This window comes from Lycorma delicatula, chromosome 9 (genome assembly GCF_047948215.1).
Source record: "Lycorma delicatula isolate Av1 chromosome 9, ASM4794821v1, whole genome shotgun sequence".
NCBI lineage: Eukaryota > Metazoa > Arthropoda > Insecta > Hemiptera > Fulgoridae > Lycorma > Lycorma delicatula.
This window is the reverse complement of record NC_134463.1, coordinates 123,632,411-123,658,026: the sequence shown is the minus strand read 5'-3', so window position 1 is coordinate 123,658,026 and position 25,616 is coordinate 123,632,411. Positions and strand designations below refer to the sequence as shown.

At 33.3% G+C, this 25,616-nt stretch overlaps 1 protein-coding gene across 1 annotated transcript in view; it reads left to right on the top strand.

Annotated features, from left to right (window-relative positions):
• The first annotated feature begins 757 nt into the window (after nt 1–757).
• Nucleotides 758–25,616, top strand: part of Rab27 (RAS oncogene family member Rab27) — a 40,373-nt gene continuing 15,514 nt past the window's right edge. The window contains exons 1-6 of the mRNA XM_075374551.1: nt 758–827; nt 1,543–1,692; nt 9,205–9,272; nt 9,522–9,636; nt 12,470–12,582; nt 16,583–16,764. Of these exons, the coding sequence (XP_075230666.1) occupies nt 1,549–1,692; nt 9,205–9,272; nt 9,522–9,636; nt 12,470–12,582; nt 16,583–16,764 (622 nt within the window). The 5' untranslated portion in view covers nt 758–827; nt 1,543–1,548. The remainder of the gene's footprint in view (nt 828–1,542; nt 1,693–9,204; nt 9,273–9,521; nt 9,637–12,469; nt 12,583–16,582; nt 16,765–25,616) is intronic.

Sequence of the window (25,616 nt, the reverse complement as noted above, 5' to 3'; positions counted from 1 at the left end):
TGAATAAATTTAAATAGATCATTAGCTAATTAAAAAAAAAACACCTATAAATGACATTTGAAAGTGATGGAGAATATTTTGTTTAATTTTTATTTTATTTGATCGTCTTGAAAGAATTATATTTTAATTAATTATATTTTCTGAAAGAATCTTAATTAATCTTTATTAAGAATCTTAATTTTTATAGTTAAGAATCTAGCAGTGCTGCATCAAATTTTTCTCGTTTTAATTTAAAAAACAAATATTAATATATAATTTTGGAAGTTTATTTAAGTGATATGTTTTGTGATTTTAATAAAAGTGAAAATTGAATGATAATAGTGTGGCGATCTATTAATTCCTAAGACCTGGAATTGATAACATAGTTTACGGTGAGTACGAATATAATTTTTTTTAAAATTAATAGTACTTATTATAGTATCTATAAGTAGTGATAGCATAATGAAAATAGTAACGAGAAAAAGTCAGAAAATAAATATGTCTCGTTGCTGGAATTAGTAATTGTGTTTTAAAATATTCACTCGAGCGAAAATAAAAAGTAGTAGTCGAGATTCTCTCATCATACGTATTTCCTATTCGGCCTATTCATCTTTCAAATCCGAGCGAGTGACGAATTAAAAGTAGTAAAATTTACTATCATTCATAAAATTAGTATTGTATTTCAAGCGACATCATTCAAATGATGCAGTTGGTAATTCGAGATATCTCGAGATATTTCAATAATCGAATTGTTACTACTTTTTCATTCGAGAGATCCCACCACTATGTGATATGGCTGCGTGGATACTGATAATACGCGGTGAGAGTCGAACTGCTTTACGTTTAAGGTTAGTAATTAATGTTTATGTTTCTATTGAGAATATTGTGGGGGTAAGTTTTATTCTTGACGCGGGTTTAAAAGTTATAAATTTTTGCCTTACCTCATCAGTATCAATACTGATATTATTTATTCAAGTGAACTCTACATTCAACAGGTAGGTTGAATGGGGGTTGTTTTACCTTATGGAATTTTATTATCGAGTTCTCTGGTTTGCTTCGTACAGAATAATTTTTACAGTAGGCTGCCATCTATATTTATTAGCGCTGATTCAATTACATATATATTAGAAATAACATATCAAAAAGTTCATAAATAGTTATGAACATATATACATTTAAAAAAAAAATATCTGTTGATTCAAATAAAATAAAATATTTCAAAATTAAATGGTAATTAAAAATATTTATCATTTAGGAATGCTGGAATAGTTTTTATTGATCTAACGCTAATTAAATTCTATTAGGTTTTATTGTAATTAAGTTATTACATTTTTTGTTAAATAATTATTCACTGCAGTATTTTTTTGAAATAGATTAAGAAAGTGAGTCATAATTTGTTTTACACTTTTACAAAAGTTTAATCATTTGTCTTTAGGATCAACAAGGATTAATAATTATTTTAAATTAATGTTGATTATTATTTTATTAAAATAATCATTTTAATCACAATATTACATTTTTATACTTTTTTCATTATTTAAGTTTACTTTTGTAATTTTACAGCTCACCATGACCAATTATGATTATTTAATAAAACTGTTAGCTCTTGGGGATTCAGGAGTAGGAAAGACAAGTTTTCTTCATCAGTATACTGATGGGAATTATTCACAGTTTACTTCAACAGTCGGAATCGATTTTAGAGAAAAAAGAATTGTAAGTAGAATAATATTTGTGAACAAATTACATTAAGTTGTTAATCAAATAACCTTAATTTATTTAAAATTATGCTATAAAATAGATTTTATTATACTTGAATTTTTAAATTGTAATAGAATTTTTTCATATTAAATGTAAGTTCTAATATCCAGTCAATTACATCTTGTATTTCTTGTTGTGGTATTTTTCATCTCTTAAATTTTCTGCTCCTTTGTTATTATTGCAGTATTACATATGATTGCCTGACTCTTACAGTTATTTTTTAACATGTAAGAATTTAATTTAGTTTGATCGAATAAATTTAATTCAGTTTTCAGGGAAAATATATTAGCCTACATTTTTTTTGCAATTACAAAAAATCCACTTTAAGTATTATTATTTATTTTATATTGCAGTGTTAGACTAGATGCATGTATCAAATTATTTATTGTATAAGTAGTAGTATGTATTTACTAACATATAAATTCACATGTTTTTCTTCTTATTAATTCACAACTGATAATTCATAATATGGACATCAGTAGTTTTCTAAAAGGATGTAATATGTTTTCTCTGCTACTATTGTTGCGTATATTATTAAATTAAAAAAATAGACATTTTGAATCTGTTTACTGCCGTAGATGAACTAACAGGACAGCATACAACCACAGAAAAAGAGTAAGAAAGTACACATTTTGATTAAAAGTAAAATTTCATATTCTAAAAAGTTATAGAATATTGTGCTTTTTTTAATGTAACATTTTTTTAAGTTATATTACATCTTTAATCAGTTTAGGTAATAATTTTTATGTTATGTTTTTCCCATGTTACTTCCATTATCTTAGATTTACAAAAAGTTGGTATTGTTATTTAGTTGTAAAATAGATTTTTTTTTTAAATATGAAAATTTAAAAACATAAAGCTTCAACAAAGTTGTTACTTAATTTTTTAAAAGAAAATAATATTACTTTTATGTTGACATATGAGTTTATTTAATTAAATGTAGTTCAGTGTTGTTATCTTCTATGTATTTTTTTTTGTCTTCAGTCATTTGACTGGTTTGATGCAGCTCTCCAAGATTCCCTATCTAGTGCTAGTCGTTTCATTTCAGTATACCCTTTACATCCTACATCCCTAACAATTTGTTTTACATATTCCATTACAATGGTTCTATCGCTATGCGTTTTGAAATACTCTACTCTCTTCCCTATCTTCTTGTTCATTATGAAACCTACTCCTGCCTGCCCATTATTTGAAGCTGAGTTAATTATTCTAAAATCACCTGACCAAAAGCTTATATCTCAGGTATACTTTCTTAGATTTTGTTAGTTTTATAATAGTTAGAAAGAGCAACTTTTAAACTAAAATGCATGTAGTTTGTTTTTTGACCTGTAGTTTATAATTGGCAGAAAAAGCAGTTGAAAGATAATGCATCTTTTACACAGGGGGCAAGTTTTCCTAATGTTTATAGATTAAATGAATACTCTAGTAGAAAGTAATTTTTTACTTTTGCCAGACATATTCTCGAACAGAATCATAATTATAACCAAAATAATTTTATTAATATTCTTGAATACTCTAATAATCTTTATAAAACAAATATTTTAGAAAAATTTCAAATATACTTAAATGATGATAATCTGATAAACAAACAAATAATTTTTGATAATGATATTTTAATCAAACAAATTTTAAACAGTAATTGTTGATTCTAATGTTGGCCAGACTGATTTCATTCCAATAAATATAACAGTTAAGACTCCTTTAATGACAAGACGTACATATGCATGATTTGATTTTACTTACTTGACGATCAATTGTTGTGTTTTATATCAATTTTATTTTATTTTATTTAATCTAATTCAGTTTAATATGTGAATTTATAATATATAAATGATTAACATATGTTCCTGAAGATGGAAATAGTATTTTCTAAAAGTACTAGAACATAATCACTATTAATAATTGTTGGTAAGCGGAAATTATAATTTATTAAAAATCTTTTATATATTGTATATACCAACGAGCCATGCTAAATAAAATTAATCTATTACAAAGTTGTTAACTTATTAGTTGTACCTTGCCTCCTATTGAATGCAGAGGAGACACTTTCAACTAATTATATCTGATATGGCAAGCACAATATATTAAAATCATAAACAAAATGAAATATAGTCGTAGTAATAATAACAGAGTGCAATAAAGTATTAGAGTATTATAGAACTTAGTAGCTTCAAAGTAAAATAAATATATCTAAAGTAGGTAGGTTGTGATATGCCTAGAGTAGGTTTCTCAGTTTCATAAACTTCATTTTTAAATACTGAAGTATCATCTTAGACTCTGCTAACTTTGATTTTACCTTTTCCAACTGGCTTAAACTGATGGTTCTCTCTTGTTCCAGCAGTTGTGTGACCACTACTAAATTGGTTTTCTGTTCAGGTCGGATTCTCTCAACCTCTTATCTTGGAAGAAAGAGAACAAGATTCTTGGCATATTTTCTTTAAAAGATTCAGATAAGTCTCTTAGTGTCAATATCTGGTTTTCTATAGGTCACTGAAGACTGCTACATGCTGCTAATCGTTTAGTAATACCTCCAGTTCCATCACAAGGTGATTTTCTGTGGCTAGTACCAAAGAAGTTCCATTCAGTTGCCACAAATTGATAAATTTTCCCTTATATTGAACAGCTGAACCATCACTAAAGTAGTGTATATTCTTTATTTCAGTCACTATCTTCAAGTATTTGATCAAGTCTGTCAAAAATATATGAACAGCAATGATATGGCGCAGACAATCACTGACCATGCAAATGCAAAAATTCTGAAGCTCATTTTTATTGTAATAAATCATTAATGGGTGCATTGTAGCTTGGCTATTTTCCCAATGGAATCCCTGTACAGTAAATTGCATAATAAACGAATAGTTCTTAGCAAAATCCATTAGGGTAATAGTATGATTATTATTTAAATTATAAAATTTTCTTTCAGTTATTTTAAATATGAACTTTGATGTTTTGAAACAAAATGGTGGCTAGTCAGGCAAAAAATCTTTAAGAAAAGCTCTTCAATAAAATTTTCCATAGTCGCCTGCTGCGTCTCCAATGTCTCTGTCTGTATGAATCCACTGCTTATATTCTATTAGTTCCTCCAAGTCGTAATCTTTAAGCTCATCTAATAAACAGGACTCCAATCCAGTTTCTCCAGGACACTGTTCACAATGTTGTAGCAGGCAATCCTTAGATTCTAAGCTGCAGATAGTTTTCTCAATCAATACTTTGTACTCATCCTTGATGGATATTACAGCTGTCATGAGCTTAACATTTTGATGAATGGTACAAACACTAACTGAATGTGTGCCAGCAGCACCAACTGTAATACATCACTTTGGCCTAAGTTACAAAATTTTGAGAAGCCAATTTCATGGCCCAGATGTGTGCAGTAAGCTATGAACATCTAAATTGCATAGAAGTTTCTATATGTGGACTTTTCACCATTGATCCTAACTGAAACAAAATCTTTCTTTTCTGGACAGATTTGGGAAAATTCATCATCAAGGACCCGTCTAATATCATCCTTCAATTTTTCCTCCTTTTTTTCTGGTGTCGCCAAAATACCAACTTCAGATTTGAGCTTCCTGCCCTGCTTCATCATTCGGATTGAAACCTGGAATTCATCAACAGTTTTCTCAATACACCAGCTACTGTGTGCCAATGTAAAAAGCTGAATTTGTTGTAGGTGAGTTGAGATCAAAAGTTTGACTTTGAGGTGTTCAATCAGTATATCCAGATATTTACATCCTTGACACTGCTTACTGTTTAATGTTTGCATTACATCTGTTACACTCAAACCAGCAGCAGCTGATGCTGTAGTTACAATAGCATCTTGTACTCTTCTTACCTCTTGCTTTAGGTTGCTTTTTGAATCCTGTTTGCTGACATATTTAAGCTTCAAAGGAGAGATTTAAGTGGTGACAGTGAGGCATTCGTTCTTCCAGAAGCCTCTAGCATTTCCATATCACCAGATTCTGATTCTGTTGATCATCCTTTGGCTGAATTCTGTTGAGCCAATTCTTGCTTACATTGTGGGCATAACTTTTGACCTGGCTTGAATACATAATTTGTTAAAGCTTTTAATCGGTCAGCAGAATCAATATCAATAGGCCACAATCCTTTTGTTGCTTTGGTGCGATTCTTTTCCAAATGGATTACAGCAGTCTGTAGGAATTAAAACTTCTTCAGCAAAACAGCTTTATGATATGACGTGTGTTCCTAGATATGTCATTAATGCTAATTCCAGATCACCGCTGTAAATGTTATTTTGTCCATTGCTGATAGTTTTTTGACAGGTAACAAAAAAGCTTTTCTGTAATTAAATGTTAAAGACTTGTGACATTCAGAATCATCAGGCTTGTCGAAGTGGTAGGGATCAAGAATTTGACTCATTTTAAAACAATTCAAAACACAGTTGGAGATAACAATAAATGTCACTACTGATTAAGTTATTCACTAACAACTACTCAGCTAATTTACAAAAAGTTGATCCTTATATACCCTTTCTTTATAATGAAGAACATTCTAGAATGTTCTAGAAGAAATGGAATGTTCCAAAAATTTCTATAATGTTTTCCAGAAATTTCTAGATCATTTTTAGGAAATGGATTTTTTGAGATCAGCCTAGAAAGTTCTACAATAGTTCAAAATTTTCTGGAAGAACACTGCAAATATTTTTCAATATAGTGTAAATTTTAGAACATTCTTTAAAAATCTGATAATATTCTGAAGCATTGAATATTTTTCCACTTTCAGCTGTTTTAGTAAACTAGAAATGTCCACAGATTAAAACAATGTCAAATGCAAAAGATTGTCTTGGAAAAGCTTTCTTACCTACTAATATGTGTTAGACAACACATAAAATTAGGATAAGATATGTCTTATCTCAATATTCTGTGCTAGGTGGTTTATTTTAATAAAATTTAAATATAATTTAAACAGTACAGAGGAATAATATGAATCTTAAAAAGATTAATTTCAGTACAGTTTTTATAGAGAACAATTCCTTATTTAATTGCCTGTACATCTGTAGTTCAAAAAACATTGTCAACAATTAAATTTATTGAAAAATAAGTATTATTTTTTTAAATATTAGAAAATTAGACTATTTAAATATTTGTCACTACATATTATAATATGTAGTGGGAGTTCATAAACATTTTATCCATTGTGTTTCTTCTTTCCGAGTAAAACATTTTAATTTATAAAAAAAAAATAATATTTAATAGCTCATCCTCATAAGAAAAATATGAAATAAAAATTAAAAAAAAAGAATTACAACATTTTTATAATTGCTCAAAAAAGGTTTTGTCAAAATTGTATAAAATTGTTTTTTTTTATTGTATAAACTGTCAAAATTGTATAAAATATGAATAATAATTATGAACTAATAATTAATGAATCTAAAAATCTGGAAAAGTTTCAGTGATTCAGTTCAAAAGGTAATTAGTTTCAAAATGGTATTCAAAGAATTAATACTTGAATTACTACGATAGTAAACCTAAGTAATAGTCAAGGTTTGATTCTGTTTATCCTCAAAACTTAAGAAACAAAATCATCATTTTATAACGCAGTATTCTAATCCTTTTTAAATGTAAAAAAATAACAGTGCACCATTATGTATCAGGTGGACATGATGTGTAATGAATGTATATAGAAATAATGACGCTGTGAATGAGGTTCTGGATAAGATAATTGTATGCCTTACAACTGATGTTTTCACAATACCTGAAATACCATGGGAAGTAGCATCCAGTTAAAATATAACAATTGTAGAAAAAACCAACAACCAAAAACCACATTCAATGAACCAGTTCTCCATTAGACTACTGAAATTAAGCTGGTTGGATGCAATTCAGTGAATATTGGCATGACAACTTTTAGTAGCTAATGACCATACACCATAATATTCAATTATCAAATAATAAATGAACATAAATATAAAATATACATAAAGGTAGATTTTAGGTAATAATAAAATAAGTTTCAAAATTCACAAAATAGTAAAAAAAAGTATTATTTAATAGACTTTTAATTTCAGCTTTTTGAAATTGATACTGTGTTAAAAATATCTATTAATAACTTACTAATTCTTAATTCAATATAAATTTTAAAAAAGTAAACATTTTAAGAATAATTATATTATTTTTTATCTTTCAATCTGTTTTATTAAGTCTGTTAATTATTTTTTAAAGTTTATTTTAATTTATTTTTAATTTTAAAATGAGTTAAGCCTATAAAAAAAGTCTTATGTGTCAAAAGAAGAAAGAAAAAATAAGAAATCTTTGTCTTGAAGAAGGTAAAAAATGATTGCAGAAGGACAACTTTAAATAACTATTACTTACACGAGCTAAGGCATTCTGGAATGTAGAAATATATGTTTTTTAATTTTCCAGAGGCGTCAGGCTTGTTTCGCGATTGTAATTTTGTCACTGTACAGTTACCCCTGTGATGAATAAGATGAAGGTGAATAATACTAGTAGGACTGAATATCATCTCCATTTCAGTGGGTTTGGTACACTGGCATGCAAACTTATTCATTGAAAAAAGCAGCTAAAAACCATTCCCTAGTAAGCCTGGTATGATAAACAAGTTATTCTTAAAGATGATCATGTCGTTTTTGGGAGTGACTTAAGACTATTGGTAAGTGACTATATGTCACTTACACTCGTTATAATTATGGCAGTTAATAAACATACATGCATAAGTAATTATCGTTTGTCTTTTTTGCATGAAAATACTTTGAATATCAGAGCGAATTCATACTATAAATTTGTATCCTGTGATAATCAAATAGTAGCTAATTATGATGAGAAACATAATGTAATCTTTAAATCCATCTACTTGACCACACAGTTTTTCATTTAAAGTATTTTTCTATTAGATTGTAAGAAAAACTTAGTAATACTTTCCCTGTATGGAAAACCATCAGGAGAACTTCCTCTGCAAAACGAAGCGTTATTGAAACCAGTGAATTTTGTCATTAGTTGTTAACACCTTAAAAAGTCTCTTTCGTTGGAAGCTTTGTAGTGTAAATGTTCAGCAAAAAGTCACTTGGAAGATTTTATTGTGAGATTTTTCACCCTGGGTCTAGACCCATTTCAAAATGTGAGCATTGTTAAAAGAATTTTAATTTAAACATATATTTTTATTAGAATATATTCCAAATAATAAGACTAAATATCACTGGATTCCATAACTTGTCTGGAATGCAAATGCATTCCAGACTAACTGCTTAATTGAAGACTAAACATTCTAAGCATTCCAGACTAAACTGCATGAAATCTAACTGCTTAATTATGAAATATGACTTCAGAATTGTATATCGTGAGTTAACTTTATATCATTGTTTGACTAATAGCTTGTTATTAGAATGAAAGTGTTTCAGTAAATGACCTATTTTTAGATACCTGTTTGCGGGATTTTAAAATTACGTGCATTTTATTAAAAAAAAACCTTTTCAAAGATTTCTGTTGTTTGTAGGTTTATCATACTCATGGGCGAAGTCAAAGAGTGTATTTACAATTATGGGACACAGCTGGCCAAGAAAGGTACTAGTAGCATTTACGTAAAGAATTATTATTTTCTTGATAAAGTCCACTTTTCAGTGTTACTAACTGTAATAATATTTTTTAATTAACTTTTTTTAATCCATGATTTTGATTTTTATATTTTTAAAAATAATATTTAAAGTGTAAGTTTTTCATTGTATAATAAGATTAATATTTTATTTATTGTTGTTGTGTATTTATGCAATTTACTAATCATGCTTTCTACTAATAATTCATTGCATGCTTTAGATATCGTAGCCTGATAACAGGATTCTACCGGGGCTGCATGGGTTTTCTTCTACTATTTGATGTTACTAACGAACAGTCATTTCTGGAAGTGAGATATTGGCTAGAACAATTGAGGGTATGCGTACTAATGATACTTAGTGTATTTTTAAATTTTTAAATAAATATTTACTGGAAACTTATATTAAAATTTACAGTAAATATTCTTAGTGGTCTGAAATTCTTGATCAGGTTGGTATTGAAATGAATGTATGACTTAAAATTCTGCCAACCTTATTTTATAATTAAGCTCAAAAGAAATTGAGAAAAGAAACATAAGAGAAAAAAAATCATTACAGTTTGGATATCCCTAAAGTATTAGGTAAAATATATTTATTCTGCACATTCCTAATGAATCTTTGAAGTGATAGAAAAGAAAAAAAAATGTATAAGATAAATTTATTTATAAATATAATCAGTGATAATTTTACAAAAATGTTTTATGTAGTCATATGGTTGCATTTCAACATTCCATAGAAACTGTATATTATCTGTCAATAATATTTTTTTTTATTTGATTAATTATTCATTCAGTACATCCAAGAAGTCCTGTATCCCTTAAAAAAATACATTCTGGACTTAGTACATATTTTGAACACTTATTTTATGAATTATTAATCCAGTGGATCTGTGTGTTTCCCCTTGTCCTCCTTGACGTGTTTGAAAGTTTCTCTGGAGTTATTTTTATGCAACACACATTTATGCAACTCTTTATTTTTTGTGTATCAATGTAGAGTACATAGGTCTTGATTATTCCCCAAAATGAGTTGGATGTCCATTATAATGAGGCCAGTGATACTTGTGAACCAGGCTAAACCAGTGGCTTGGAAATTGTTCATTTAGGAAATCAAGTACTCAAAGAGCAAAATAGTGCTGAGTCCTGTCTTACTGTATCCAGACACATTCCATGATTGTCTGCATTGCTTGATTGCCATTGCATTGTCAGCTGTGGTATATTAAGTTTAGCCGTTCATTTACAAGTAGATTTAATTTGAAACTGCTCAATCGGCAATGGTGACGCTAGACACTTGTTTGTACTCATCTTTCATCCACTAAGTGGTTGTCTTTAATACTGCCAGAAGCAAATCATGTTTCTCCTAATCAAGCATTATTGCTTTATGAGACAGGTCTCTATATTAAAGTGTTCATAAAATGCATTCATTATTTGTCTTATACATCATCATTTGTGCATCCTAACATGTAAAACTGCTCTTCAATACTGTAACTGTGTCTATTCACATCAGTTATTATGACTTTGCAGATGAAGAAAGAGAGCAAGTAAGTGCCCTCTATGACCTTGAGAGCAACCATACCAACTATGGTAAAGAATTTGTTTGTATATACATTATATTGTATATATATATATATATATATATATATGTGTGTGTGTGTGTGTGAACAGTACAGAAGAATAATATGAATCTTAAAAGATTTTCGGTAAAAATTTACATATATAACATTTTGTGTAGTCCTTTTTGTAGACCCTTGTACTACATTTTTATACAGTAAAATCTCATTAATCAAGTCTGAAGCTAATCTAGAAGATTCATTAAAGACTGAATTAATACAAATTTTATTATTAAAAAGAAGCTTTCCACTTATAAGTCAGCATGATAAAGTGTGGTGGTTTAAATTTTAAAATGCTGGTCATGATTTTGCTAACTTTCCTATATTTGTATAGAAAATAAAAATTTTATCACTTTCCCTTCCTTAATCATGAAGTCAAAAACTACACTAACTTATATGATTGTACTTATTCTGTTATTCTTATATTTATTGATTTTCTTAACAAAAGAATAATAATTAAAAAATGTTTCTTATCAGAAAAGTTATAAAATCAGAACAAACACAGTTCTTTATGTATACTCTAACTGAATGTATTATAAAAGTTTGTTGAAGTAACCTCAAACATCAGTATTTTTGATATTTTCACATAAAACTATTATTGAAAATGCTTTAAAAAATCAGGGTATATACATTATATTGCTAAGCAGATAATTGAAAAAACAAAGAAATATATCTTCAGATTATCTGTGTAGACAGTTTAATTTTTTTTTAACTAAAAAATCTTCCAGATATTTATGTGAAAAAACAGTTTATTTGCTTTCCCTTATTTACAATTTCTTTACCATCGTGTTTTACTATAAGATCAGTTACTTATAGTATAATTTTTGTAAATTTTTTTTTAAACGGCAATAATCTTATGTTAATATCTGTATTCAATAGAATACTGTTTGGAACAGTATATCCCTGCTTTGTTTGTTATATATAATTATAACAAATTATTTTTAAATGACATATGACCCAAATTTTATAAGTAAAACATTTTAATCTGCCTTTTCAATAACCTTCAGTTTTTAAATGTTACTTTTTTCTGTTATTAAAAAAAACATAGCAAATACAATGTATTGTTTCATATAAAAAAAGTCACAGAAGTTATAGCAGTATGGTCATGTCAGTCTTTTTCCTTGTAAGATCCTTTCTTTTTCCTGTTTAGCCTCCGGTAACTACCGTTTAGATAATACTTCAGAGGATGAATGAGGATGATATGTATGAGTGTGAATGAAGTGTAGTCTTGTACATTCTCAGTTCGACCATACCTGAGATGTGTGGTTAATTGAAACCCAACCACCAAAGAACACCGGTATCCAGGATCTAGTATTCAAGTCCGATGGTCACGTCAGTCTAACCTTTATAAACTAAACACAAACCCACTGACCCTTAATTAAAATTCTGTTGTATTCAGCAACAGAATTATAATTATGTTTACAGTTCCTGTAAACTATCACATATTTAAGGTACTGTTCAGTTCCTTTTGACTGTATGCCTGTACATTTGGTAGCTTATAAATAGCATTTAATATAACTTAAATTTAATAGTAATAATTTTAATTATTTTCATTTTTTACTTAGCCACATGCTTATTGTGAGGATCCAGATGTAGTTTTATGTGGTAATAAAGCAGATATGGAAGAGAAACGTGTTGTCAGTGAAACTCGTGCCAAAGAGATGGCTGCAAAATTTGGGTATTTTCATATTAATATTAAACTATTATTAATACAGAGTAATGGAGAAAAACCTGATGCTTTTTGATCCGTTATTACATGGTGGGGATAATGGGTACTTACTCTTCACTGACATTTCAATCAGCACAGTGCAGTGTACCGTATTTTCACTGTGGAAATGTTTTTTTAAAAAAAAAACAGATTCTGTCATGCTCATGCAGAGAACATTCAGTCAGCATTTCATTGTTTGCTGCTACGGTTCTCTGCCTTCACATAACATCGTAATATTGTAAGTAGAGAATTTCAGGAAGACAGCAATCAGTATCAAAAAATAAATCCAACGGGAAGGACATTCCCAAATAAACTGTCAGAAGAATTCTGCATTCTGACTTGAATTTTCACTTCTACAAACTGATGATATTTAACAATTGACCTATTATGATTGGGAACAATATCCGGAGACAATGTTTGAAATGAAACATGTGTTCATTACAATGTTTCATGAAACATAGTAATCCGTATAAGTGATGAAGCCCATTTTCAAATGTAAGGTTGTATTAATAAACAAAACTTTCAGTATGATCTGATGTACTGATATATATCAGTCATTGGACTGGGTTATTTAAAATTCTAAGGATATGCTGGAAAACCATGTTCACTTCCTGAACTAAAGGCAGTGATTCAGTTTGACGTGGCCACCATTACTGAGATGTATGCATGAAATGTAAATTTTTGGTGACTGACTCCAAGAGTGTGTGAACCAAAATGGATGGGAATTTGCAAGATGAATTTGCAGCACTTATTGCTAGTGTAAATAAATTTTTTTTTCCTTTTTAACAATAATGGCATGCATGTGGCTTTACATGAATAAAAACAAGCTCTTTGTAATTACAATCTTATATTATTCTAAAAATCATCAGGTTTTTTCTCCACCCTATAACTTAACTTAAAAATAAAAACGATTAAATCTTTAAAAGTAAAAAAAAAAATTCATTGTGTTCTGCATAACCGCCTGTTTAGTCGCATGTTCTTGGGTTGTAGATATCTCACTTTGTTTTCGTATTATTGTTATTTGAGTGCAACGTGTTTAATTGTTAGTAGCAATTTTTGTGATGTGCAATTTTCGGGAGTAACAATACAACGTAAAATTTTGCTTAAAATTGGAGAAAACTTTCATAGAAACGTTTCAATTTTGAAACAAGCTTATGGAGATAATCCTCTGGGTCATGCAGGATGTTACAAATGGTTTTCACAATTTAAAAGTGGTTGTTAGTCAATTGTAGTTGATCCTCAACCAGGAAGGACTTCGAATTCAACTGCTGACACCCGTGTTCAGAAAATGAATGATCTGGTGCATGCAAATTGGCAATTGACTGTCAGAGAACTTGCAGAAGAGGTTAGCATCTTGATTGGATCATGCCATGACATTTTGACTGAAAAATTGGACAAGCATCAAGTTGCAGTAAAGTTTGTTTCTCATTTGATAACTGAACAGTAGCAAGAACATAGAGTGAACGTTTGTTGACAACTTCTTGAACAAACCGATGACAATGAAACATTCATGCAAAGGATCATAACGGTTTCCAAAAGCTGGGTTTACGGCTACGACATGAGACAAAAGTTTAATCATCAAAAAATTGCACATTACAAAAATTGCTTCTAAACTTAAACATGTTGCATTCAAATTACAATATCACGAAAACTAAATGAGATATCAACAATTTAAAAACATGTGGTTATAGAGGAGGTTGTGTGGAACATAATGCTGCCAACCACACATCAGTAAATATCTCTTAGGTATGTAATTAAAAATGTTTGGTTATTTTTGGAACAGACTTCATATTTCAGTAATGTAAAAAATAAAAAATCATGCGGTAGGTAAAGGTTGTACAATATGCAATGCAAATGATTAAAAATTGACTTTGATGAAGGATTTCCCATTACATATAATTTGCAATCAGTTGGTAGTGATGGACCTATGATTCATCCTGAAAAAACTACTCGAAGAATGTCTTTATTATACATAATATTCGAAAAAAATTTGTGGCTAAAAAATAAGTGCAACTAGTGTGGTTGTTACATTACTTTAAATTTGCTGCAAACATTATGCTTTATACTCTGTGAAAATTGTTAAACAATAAATTTCTATTAGATAACTGATATCACAAGAAGAGTTTACTTCATTTTCATAAATTAATTAAAAAAAAAAAACAGGGAACTTTTATTTAATGAATACCATTTCACTGACCTTCATGGCAGAATGATAGCATCTCTGCCTTTCATCTAGAAGGTTCAGGGTTTAATTTCAGACAAACTTGACAATTATTTACACACCACAAAATTATACCAGCATTTCTTCTAATCCTTAAAACATTTGTTAGAAAGAATTTTTAGTTAATACAGTTTTCACTTAAACAATTTTCTTGTTATTTCACATATCATTGCAGGTTGTTATCCTTTTAATGTTCTCTTAATCAGTGGGAACAAGAAAAACTCAAAGGATGCCATGTCCAGAGACTACAGAGGCTATGACATCATTATGGTGATATTATTGGCTAAATAATCATTAATTAATAACAAAATGCGCTGGAGCATTATCATGGTGGAATATTTGTCCACGTTTATGATGATTTGCTTTGGATTGTGTGATGTAAATGCCATAAAAAAGTTAAATCCAACAGTTTTGGAACAAATTTTACTGCTAGCTATTTCATATACAAAATGTCGGTCAAAATTGTTTCACAGCCCTAAGAAATATCCATCTCTTCTGCAACTTTTCTAATAGTGATTGATGATTATTGATATCATTCTCCTTTATGTGGTCAATATTTTCACTGGCTATTGCATTAGGACCTCTAACTCTTTTGTCATCTTCAACGTCTTCACAACCTTCTGAAAACTGTTTTTACTACTTTAAATCCTTGGTGTTAACATAACATTCTTGCAAAAAGTCTTCTCTGATATTTTCAGCTTTATTTTATTGCATTTTTAACATAAAATTTAATGCAACCTTTTCTTTGTTCCTTCATTTTCAAACAAAATAAATCACCACCCCAAAAATAAATCACCAAAATAAAATTAACAATATACTTATAAAATATAAGGCTTATCAGTAAAGTACTCAAAATCTTTGTGGTTGATTTTTTTTCCTAGGCAAAAAACATTTCCGCATTATCATTTTCCAGACACAAGATATATCACACTACATACCTCAATTAAAGTAATAAAATAACCATTTTCTTTACGGCAATTGGCATGAATAGCTGAAACTCACTACAGTAATTCAAATACTTGAATATAAACAGATGGCCCTAAAAAACCATAAAGCATAAGATAACATTTCCTTATTCCCTAGAATAGTTCGCATTAGCCCCTAGGTTAAACTTGTGACACAGTGCCTCACTACAGATAAATTCTGCAAGGATGTGGTGCACTGTTAGTTGGCAGTCTCATATGCACAAATGTGTGCATCTGTTTGCATCATGAGATGTCTATGAGTGACTCTAGTGTGTCCTCTTTACAAACAGCAAACAGTAATCTCCTCTCAATGGTTATTTCTGTATGAGGAGCTACACGGTAACACAGTATTCTTGAAAGTATGAAGTTTATTGTTAATATTAGCATCCTACTCGCGTTGTTACTCATCATGAACCACCCTCTTTAGAAAACAGATAAGATCATTGAAGCAATGCGATTGGTGAAAGGAGTCCTTTGCTGCACCGTTACTGCGCTCATTGCATGAAATCCCAATATGGCTGGGGATTCAGCAGAAGCTCAGTTGTATTATGATGGTTCATTATGGTTAATTTTTGACACCTGATCTGGAAAATTATGGTATTTATTAGATTTATATCAAGTGGGTGACTTCTGGTAGTACACTATTGTGTAGTATATGGCTGTATAGCTGAACTGGCTTAGGAGTTGGCTCCGCTACCTTACACAAATATAAAGCTTTTTTTTATCTGTTTGTATCATTTTGTTTTTTACAATTTGAATGAAGATTTAATTTTTTTATTTCTAGGTTAGTATACTTTGAAACAAGTGCCCTGACTGGACAAAATGTAACAAAAGCGGTTGAAACATTGCTTGAGCTTATTATGATACGTATGGAATCGACTGTCGATCGAGCTATGTTACCTATGTTAAAAAATCGTGCGGATAATGCCCTTAATGTTGAAGAAAATACAGATAATAAACAAAGATGTCAGTGTTAGAAATTTATTTTGTAGAGCCAATATTTTATATTTATAGGTTCTGTAATTTTTATTTTTATTATCTAGAATGTAAAATATTCTATTAATTTAAAAATAAATTATAATAATATTATAACTATAATATTACGAATGAAAATTCAAAACTGCAGAGGATTAACATTGGTCTGTACTACAGTAAAACCTCCCCAAAATGGAATCTGAAGACCGATTAAGAAATCAGTTTTGAAGAAGTTTTCATTTTGCTAAGTTTCATTAAAAATCTAGCCAATTTGTAGTGAATTCTGTAGAATGAATTATATGAATATAAAATGAAAACATTGCATGTTCAGAATATTCCAGAAATTTATATACTGTATATAAACTACATTATTCGCTAGTTTTTTAAAACAGTTGTTATACTGAAATAGGGTTATTTTTAGAGAATACGATTAAATGGTTTACTTATATATTTTGACTTATCGTAGCAGTACTGAGAACTGTTTTCATTCAGATATTTCACAAATATAAAACATTTATTTTCTATCTTCCAGTTAGTTATTTTTCACTTGAAAGTTACACTTAAAGATTAAGAAATAATTTACCTAAAGTAAAATAATTTTCTAAAATTTTATAAAATAACTTAAAATAAGTAGTATTATGTTTAAACATAGTTTAAACTATGTTTAAACAGATATCAAGCAATCAAAATGTGAAACTAGAACGATATAAATTTTCACAACAAAATGAAAACTTACTGCTTCCAATCATGGTGTTCATGGCACTGAATAAAATTATTTTTAAATGAAGCCATTTTAAATTATTTTTAATTGGAGCGATAAAAGTGATTGTGTATATTGGCTAAACAATTAGACAACTACTGCATTTATTATTTTGCAAATCTGTGGTTTGTGTACAATTTGTTTTTAATCACTTTATTTATTACAGGTTAATTCGCTTTTTTTTATTCCTTTTCCGTCTTATGGGATAAATTTAACACGTGAAATTAAAAGTAAAATCCATGTTTCTTTTCTGTTTCCGTATTATGAAGTTTTTTGTCTTGAAGTGATTAATTTCTATTAGAATAAATCAGGATTGGGAAACCGTTTGTTTTGAGAAGGTTAGAATTTTTAAGAGGTTCCATTTTGCAGAGGTTTAACTATAATAGCATATATTTGTAATAAAAAAAGAAATAGAATATTATATATTCCTTTGTTATTTGATTTGGGTTTGTTAAAAATTCAGCAGACTTAATATAGGATTTCATAGGATGTTTTAAAGAAAATTACTTTTTTGACAGAATATTAATGAAATTATACATGACTTTCTGAATAAATTTAAAAAGTTTTCTTTGTTTTCTTGACTAAGCAATTTTTCTTTTAACTAGAAATGAAAATTCATGACAACTGCTCTCTTCAAACTGTAGGTACAAATTTTCTGCGGTACCATTTTTTTTCTGCTGTGTGCAGATGTAACTTTCTTTCTTATTCGATAACACTTTTATTTTGTTTGGATTGTACTAAGCAAGCAATTTCTGTATTCACTATACAACTTGGCACTTGTGACAAATCATTTGCAGTTTTACCTATATGATATGAATTTCACTGAAACAAGGCGTGTTTCAGCTTTTTTTTTATTGGAAAAAAAATTAATGTGAAATCTTTCATACAAGAAATTAAGTACAATATTTCATACACTAATTGTAATATTTCCATCAGCTATGTAGTATTACAGCAGTAATATTTATATTGGTATGGAACATACTTATGAGTAATGAATAAATAATTGGTGTGTACATAAACTAATATTTTATCAAAAAAGTCGACTTCAAATCCTAATTGAGTTTGGCAGTTTTTCTTAACACGACAAAAATCTGGTTTTTTTATCCTCGCCTACAACTTTCAAGTGTATACTACAGGTGTTTGATTACAACAGACCTACAAGGGTAATGGCCTCTACAATGAATCTCTGTCCCTCTATACCTTCCCTAACCTCTCTGATGCCTTTCTTCTCTATCGTCTTCAAGAATCCCTCAGATGTGAATGGTCATTAATTCTGGATTTTCATCTGCTTCTCTTTATTTTTTACTCATCACATGCCTTACTTTCTTATCTTTTATTATATATATATATATATATATTATATCTTGCAACCAATCTAATTCCCTGTCCTCTCTTATCCACCACTTAACAGTGTTGTCATCTCTTACTGGTTTTTAAACTTTGCACAAGACTCTATGGTTATTATAATCTTTTACGAGTATCCTATATTTACAAAAATATATCACAACTGGTAGTATTACATTCTATGTATTTTCAGCAGCTCAGGACTCCCAAGTCTAGGCACATACTTATATTGCAATAGTCTATTTAGTGGATGGTAGCATCTATTTTCTATATATTCTTATTTATTTGTTGCTTTATTTCTGTAATCATCTCATTTTTCTTTTTATCAATTATGCTAAATATCTAGTTTCCTTAACCAGATAACTCCCTCTCCTTACCATGTTATTTCTACTTTTTCTACTTAGAATTATGTATATATTTCTGTCTTAGATTGTTTCTAATTCAATATTAATAGCATATCTTTAAATTGTTTCATCAGTTTTTCTAGCTATTTATTTATTTATTCCCTACCTTACCAGGTCATCAGCATAAACTGAAAAAAATAATCCATGCATTCCTTATTCTGTTTCTTACACATTAACTTCTAATTTTCCTTTCTAGAGCCAAATAGAAAATTAGCGGAGACAATTTCTTTCTTTGTCATTTTTTTAAAAAAAAAAAGAAAAAAGTTTTTATCTGTGTTTAAGCCTGAAACATGAGTGAAATAACAGGAAAAATATTTTATTAAGAAAAAGTATAATTATCACTAAATTTAAAAATATTTCTTTAAATAACTTTAAAAAGAAATATTGTACTTGGTATTATGATAGCTACTGAAAACCTTACTGATTACATGTGTTCAGATTTCTTACCACAACTTTCTTCAATATTTCAGTCTGATCATTTTTTATTTCTTATGAAAATAAAAAATTAAAGGACCCAAGTGGATTTCAGACTTTCATGTTATTTTAAATTTAAAATAACATGAATTTCATGTTATTTTAACATGAAATTGATTAATGATTATTGTTAATCAATTTCATTATCGATATCGGTAATTGATTACGATATGCTAATTTTGTTGAAATTAAAGGACATTATTTAGTTTTATTTTTCTTACTTGTAGTGCTATTCAGTAATAAATAATTGTTGAATTTCTGTCAAAAATGTTAAATTTTTATTCATCATAATAATGAGATATTCTATCCACTGGCAGTCGCTGACACATCCATTTCTTCCTGTCCCAGACCAGCTCTTTGGTATCTCTTTAACTTCCATTCTTGATGTCATCTATCATCATCATGTCTTATTCTTCCTCTTCTCGTTTCCCTATTACAGTTGTTAATGTAACTTCTTTATATATTTCCTTCTTAATATACGACCAATCCAGTTGTCCTTCTATCTTTTAATTATTTTTAAAATTCTTCTTTCTTCCTTTGCTCTCCTCAATATGCCCTCATTATTAACTCTTTCTACCCACAAGACATATTCCAGCCTGGCTACTGACAAAATGCCATCGATGCAAATGCCACGAGTGACGTTCCAATCGGTTTTTGACGCCTAATATTGACCCCATAACCAATTTTCTTAACAAGTCTTGAACAAGACTATACTTATTGAGCTGAACAACTTATCCAAAGGGATATTGAGCCCAACACACAACACCAGGTGAGAAAAATATAAAACCAAAACCACAAAAATAAACAAACAACAAAACACTAATACATACAAGTCAATTAAACACTAAAAGTAAACAATCAGTCTTTTGCATGGTGGCCATGCTTACTGCAATATAAGCAGAGTTCTTTGTCCTGCATGTTTTAGCCACATGCCCTAATATTGAACACCGGAACACTGACTCACTCTAAAATAATCCCTAATCTTACAGGATTGAAAAACGACAAATAACCAGGTGGTAATTTGTCGTTTTTCAAAAGGTTTCTTTTCAAGAAAAATAGCTTAAAACTCCTTATCACATTCAATTATATAATGATACTACTGCTGTCTCTGTTGCCAGCACAAAATACTACCTGAAACACCTTCTTGAAATCATTTATTGAGTACTTCATGTTCTGGGTCCGAACTGCATCTACAAATCCTTGTTCTCCCAACTCTCACAGAACATCATAGACTATCATACTATGTTCCGTCTCACTGTCATCGGTCATGACCTTTCGAGTTGTCATTCAAACTTATAATTTGCAAGCCTTCCTTCCTAGCCTCTAAATTCTTTGTTACCTCTCCTTTGAAGGCTGCAGAGGTGGCACCTGGAGGTTTATCAATTAGCAAGATTTTCGGCTTGGACTTAAACTACATTAGAAGCCAGCTTCTCTTCACAAATGGCCACGCAAGAGTATCACATTCACCCTTCCCAGCCATAAATCCCTCAATGTAATCTGGCAAACGATCATGCCTCTTCACTGTAAATAAGTGCAGAAACCGCAGCTGAGACAGAACAAAATGAGCGCTTTTCTCCTTGACATTTTTGTTATTACCCATAAACTCCTCCACCGCAATGCAAAAACTCTCAAACATATCATCGATTTGGTCATCACATCATCAGCTACCAACTCAGAGGTGGCGGCTAATTCCACCTCTAACCTCTTCAGAGTGGCTGATGCTTCCTCTTTAACCTTCAAAGACGATTTGCTTTTTACATCCTCTTTAACCTTTGAAGGCAATTTAACCTTCTTTACCCATATTTACGAAAAACAAAAATCAAAACAACAAAAACTCTACAAAATGAAATATTTTTCAACAGAGCCTTTTCAAACATGTTCCAACTCAATGGTGCGGCATGTTGAACTCTTCCATACCCACTTCAATCTCTTACCCAAAGACCACACTTCACATCCCTTTAAAAGCACCCGCCACACAACACTTAACCAGCCATTTTTTTTAAAATAGGTATTTTGCTACAATGCAGTTTTTTCTTCTTATTACTAAAGGCCTCATTTGCCTTGGTTATACTTAATTTCTCCTCCAACTATCATTTAACAAACTTCCCAAATATCTGTATTTCTCAACTTGTTCGGCTTTCCCTTCCTTTTTTTGCACTTTCATACTTTATTTATCATTACCTTTTTTTTTTATCCTTTTTTTAACACCCCCGAAGTGACCGGTCCTCGCCGTTAAGCTTTAACACAATCACTTCAGGGTGTCGTGGCGGTCGTCTACCCCCCTGCCTTGCCCTCTCCTAGGGCTTCCCATCGGGGTCCCACAAGCCTCATCAAGATGCAGTAGCCATCCCTTCTGGACAGCCACTACACCCTTCAGCTAGTGGGCTGCCCATCCCATTTCCTACTCTAGGTTGGTGAACCCGCGTTCCACGGGTCCAGCAAACCTGCGCGTCCCCCCAAACACACCTGAGGGTCCCGAATGCATCATCGGAGCACCCCGACTAACCCTCATTCTTGCATATGAAGGAGCCAGAGTGACCTCTGCATCCGGGCTGCCTTTCCGGCCCTACACGGCGACCACAATTCGCCCCCTTTTTTTTTTTTTTCCAGTTTTGTCTGCAACACACTCCCCAATACTCCCGGCATCGGTAACTGACAGTGCCGCTACCGGGAGCACCACAGAAAAATTTTACAAGGTTAATTAACAAAATACACATCACAAGACATAAATACAACGGTTACAAAGAAGAACAAAACTATTTCGTAGCACCATCAGGCCTTTCCCAGCGCTATGCATGGTCGGTCACCTGCCTCTCAGCGCCTCCTCTATCCTGCGCTGCTCCTCCTCCTTATCCCTCAATATCCTGTTGACAAGCGTTTCCACGGCGCACCATTCTCGCCGTCCCCGGAGCATGTGTGCCACTACATTTTCGGCAGTCAACCACGTGAGCCCCATCATCCTTCTCACGTGATCCCACCTTACGCACTCAAAAATCGTGTGTTGAGCCGTATCCTCTTCTGTGCAGTAGATGCACTCCGGGGAGTCCCTTTTTCCAAATCTGAAGAGGTACGCCATGAAATCACCATGACCCAACAGGAATTGAGTGAGATAATATCCCACTTCTCCAAATCCCCGCCGGACCCATGGCCCAATATTGGGGATAAGCCTCCTCGTCCATATTCCTTTTTCGGAGGCCGCCCATCTCTCCTGCCAACTCACCAGCATTTCCTCCCAGGCGTCCTTCTTGCTCATGCCCCCCCGGCTTCTCTCCAGCTGCCTCGCACGCAGTTTTATCGGCGGGACCCCTGCAATAACCTCCGCCGCGTCCCCTGATAACGTTCGGTACGCAGAGGTTATCCCAATTAGCGATCTTCTCTGCAGGGAGGTCAGTTTCGACTCATTGCCCTTCCTTTCCAACGCTCGTTCCACACCGGCACAGCATACAGCAGTGTCGATATGGCCACTGAGAGAATGAGTCTCCGCCTTCCCGCTCGAGGTCCCCGCAGGTTGGACATGAGCCTGACGAGCCTAGACGTCACCTCCTCCGTTCTTTCGACAGCTTCTTTTACATGCCTCGTGAATTGGCCTGACCTGTCCAGCCACACGCCTAGATACTTCGCAGCCCTTGACGTGTGGACCTGGACGCCTCCGACCTCCACGGTGATGTCTCTCAGGCGCCTCCGGCCCGTCATGGCGACCATCACCGTCTTCTGAGGGGCCAGAGCCAGCCCTCTCCCCCTTACCCAATCCCCGACCATGTTGACAGCGCTGGTAGCTCGTTCCTCCACCTCTTCTTCCGACGCGCCAGACACAAGGAGCGCCAGATCATCGGCATAAGCCACTGCCTGGGTGCCCGCCGGGAGCTCCATCCTCAGCAGCCCGTCGTACACCAAGTTCCACAACTGTGGACCGAGCACCGAACCCTGTGGCACCCCGCCACCCATTTGGAATTCCTCTTTGCCATCTTCTGTTTCCACCAGGATCCTCCTCTCGTGGAGGTAGTCGTTTAATAGAGCGATGATGTACTCGCTGAGGCCTCTGTCCCTCAGCGAGTCCATGACTACTCCCCACGGTATGCTGTTGAAGGCGTTTTTGACGTCTAGGAGAACCACTAGTGGAATCTTCCTCGTACGCCAGGTTCCCCGTGCCGTCTCACGTGCCCAGTCCACGACGTACTTCACAGCGTCGATCGTCGACTTTCCCCTTGTGAAGCCAAACTGCCGTGGAGAGAATCCTCCTCTTGTATCAACCTCCTGTCGTATTCTCTCCATCAGCAGCCTCTCCATTAGTTTGCCGGCCACATTCAGCAGGCACAGGGGCCGATACTGCTCCTCCCCGTTCTCCTGTGTCTTCTTCTTCGGTAGCAGTACAAGCCTGGCCTCCTTCCACACGCTTGGAAATGTGCAATCCCGCAGCGCCCCGTTGTAGGCCTCCAGAACAGTCCCCGGGTATCTTTCAGCAAGTCTCTTCACCAAGGCCCCAGGCACTTGGTCTGGTCCCGGACTCTTGATGATATTTATCCAGGAGGCCGCCCATTGTAGCTCTTCCATCGTAAAGCGCTGCTGGTGTGCACATTCTATCGGCCGCCACACCGGCTCCTGTAAGGGGAACAGTCGACGAACAGCTCCCAGTGTCTGGCTCCTCGACAGCAGGGGGAGCCGCCTACCAAACTTCTTCATGACTATCTGGTAGGCCCTCCCCCATGGGTCGACGTCCAAGTCGGCGATCAGCTGCACCCAGGCCTCCCTCTTGGCCCGCTTAATCGCCGTACTGAGTCTCCTCCTTGCCTGATGGTACTCCTCCGCCAGCTCTTCCGCTCGTCGCGGGTTTCTCCTCCTCTCCCTCTGAAGGCGACGTCTCGCTGCCATGGCGGACGACCTCAACCCAGCTATCTCCTCGCTCCACCAGTAGACAGCCTTCCTCCTCGTACACCTGGGGCGGGTTTTCCCTCTGACATACCTGTATCATGGCCGTTAATAGCTGCTCCGGCCCACACTCCTCATTGCCTTCATCGAAGACCATCTCGATCACAGCGTCCGCAGCTCTATCCAGTTGATGTTCTCTGGGACGCCAACGCCTGGGTTCCTCTGGACGAGCCTGTCGCTCACACAGGACGACAAACACTATCGCCCTGTGGTCACTACCAAGCTCGTCCTCCAGTACATTCCAGTCTGTTACTTTTGGCGCCGCCCATCCTGTGACCGCTGTGATGTCGACCACCGATCCTTCTCCTCGTCCAGTGTATGTCAGAGTCCCGGGTGTGTTAAGCCCCACCATGCCCACAGCCTCCAGTAGCGTGGCCAGCTCATAGCCGCGCGCTGTGGACCTGATGCCCCCCCAGCTCCCTACATTCAGCGTTGAGGTCGCCCGCCAGGAAGGTCGGCTTCCTTGCGGTCCGTAGGACCCGCTCCAGATCCCCCAGGAACTGCGTGTATCGTTCCGCCGAAAAGTTCGGTGAGATGTATCCGCACACGATCACATAGTCAGTCAATTCAACTGTAACGAGGCCATCTCCTCTACTGATCCTATGGACCGCGTGTACCCGATACACTCACGATGGCTGCGTCTCCCCGTCTGTCCACTATCCATGGCTCCGCAGCCACCACCCTCTCGTTCGGCTCTGAGATCAGGAGCAGGTCCACGTCACTGACCAATGCGGCCGCCCACACCAGATCGTGGGCAGTCGGACTCCTGTTGGCGTTCATCTGTAAGCACTTCATAAGCGGAAGCGCTTACAGGCCCGACTACCCATCCTATTTAGTTTTACTATTCTAACTTAGCATTTTAGTATCATCTGCAAATCTTGTACAAGCAATTTTCTGACCTCCAATTCTTACCTCTATCCCACTCTAGATTCTTA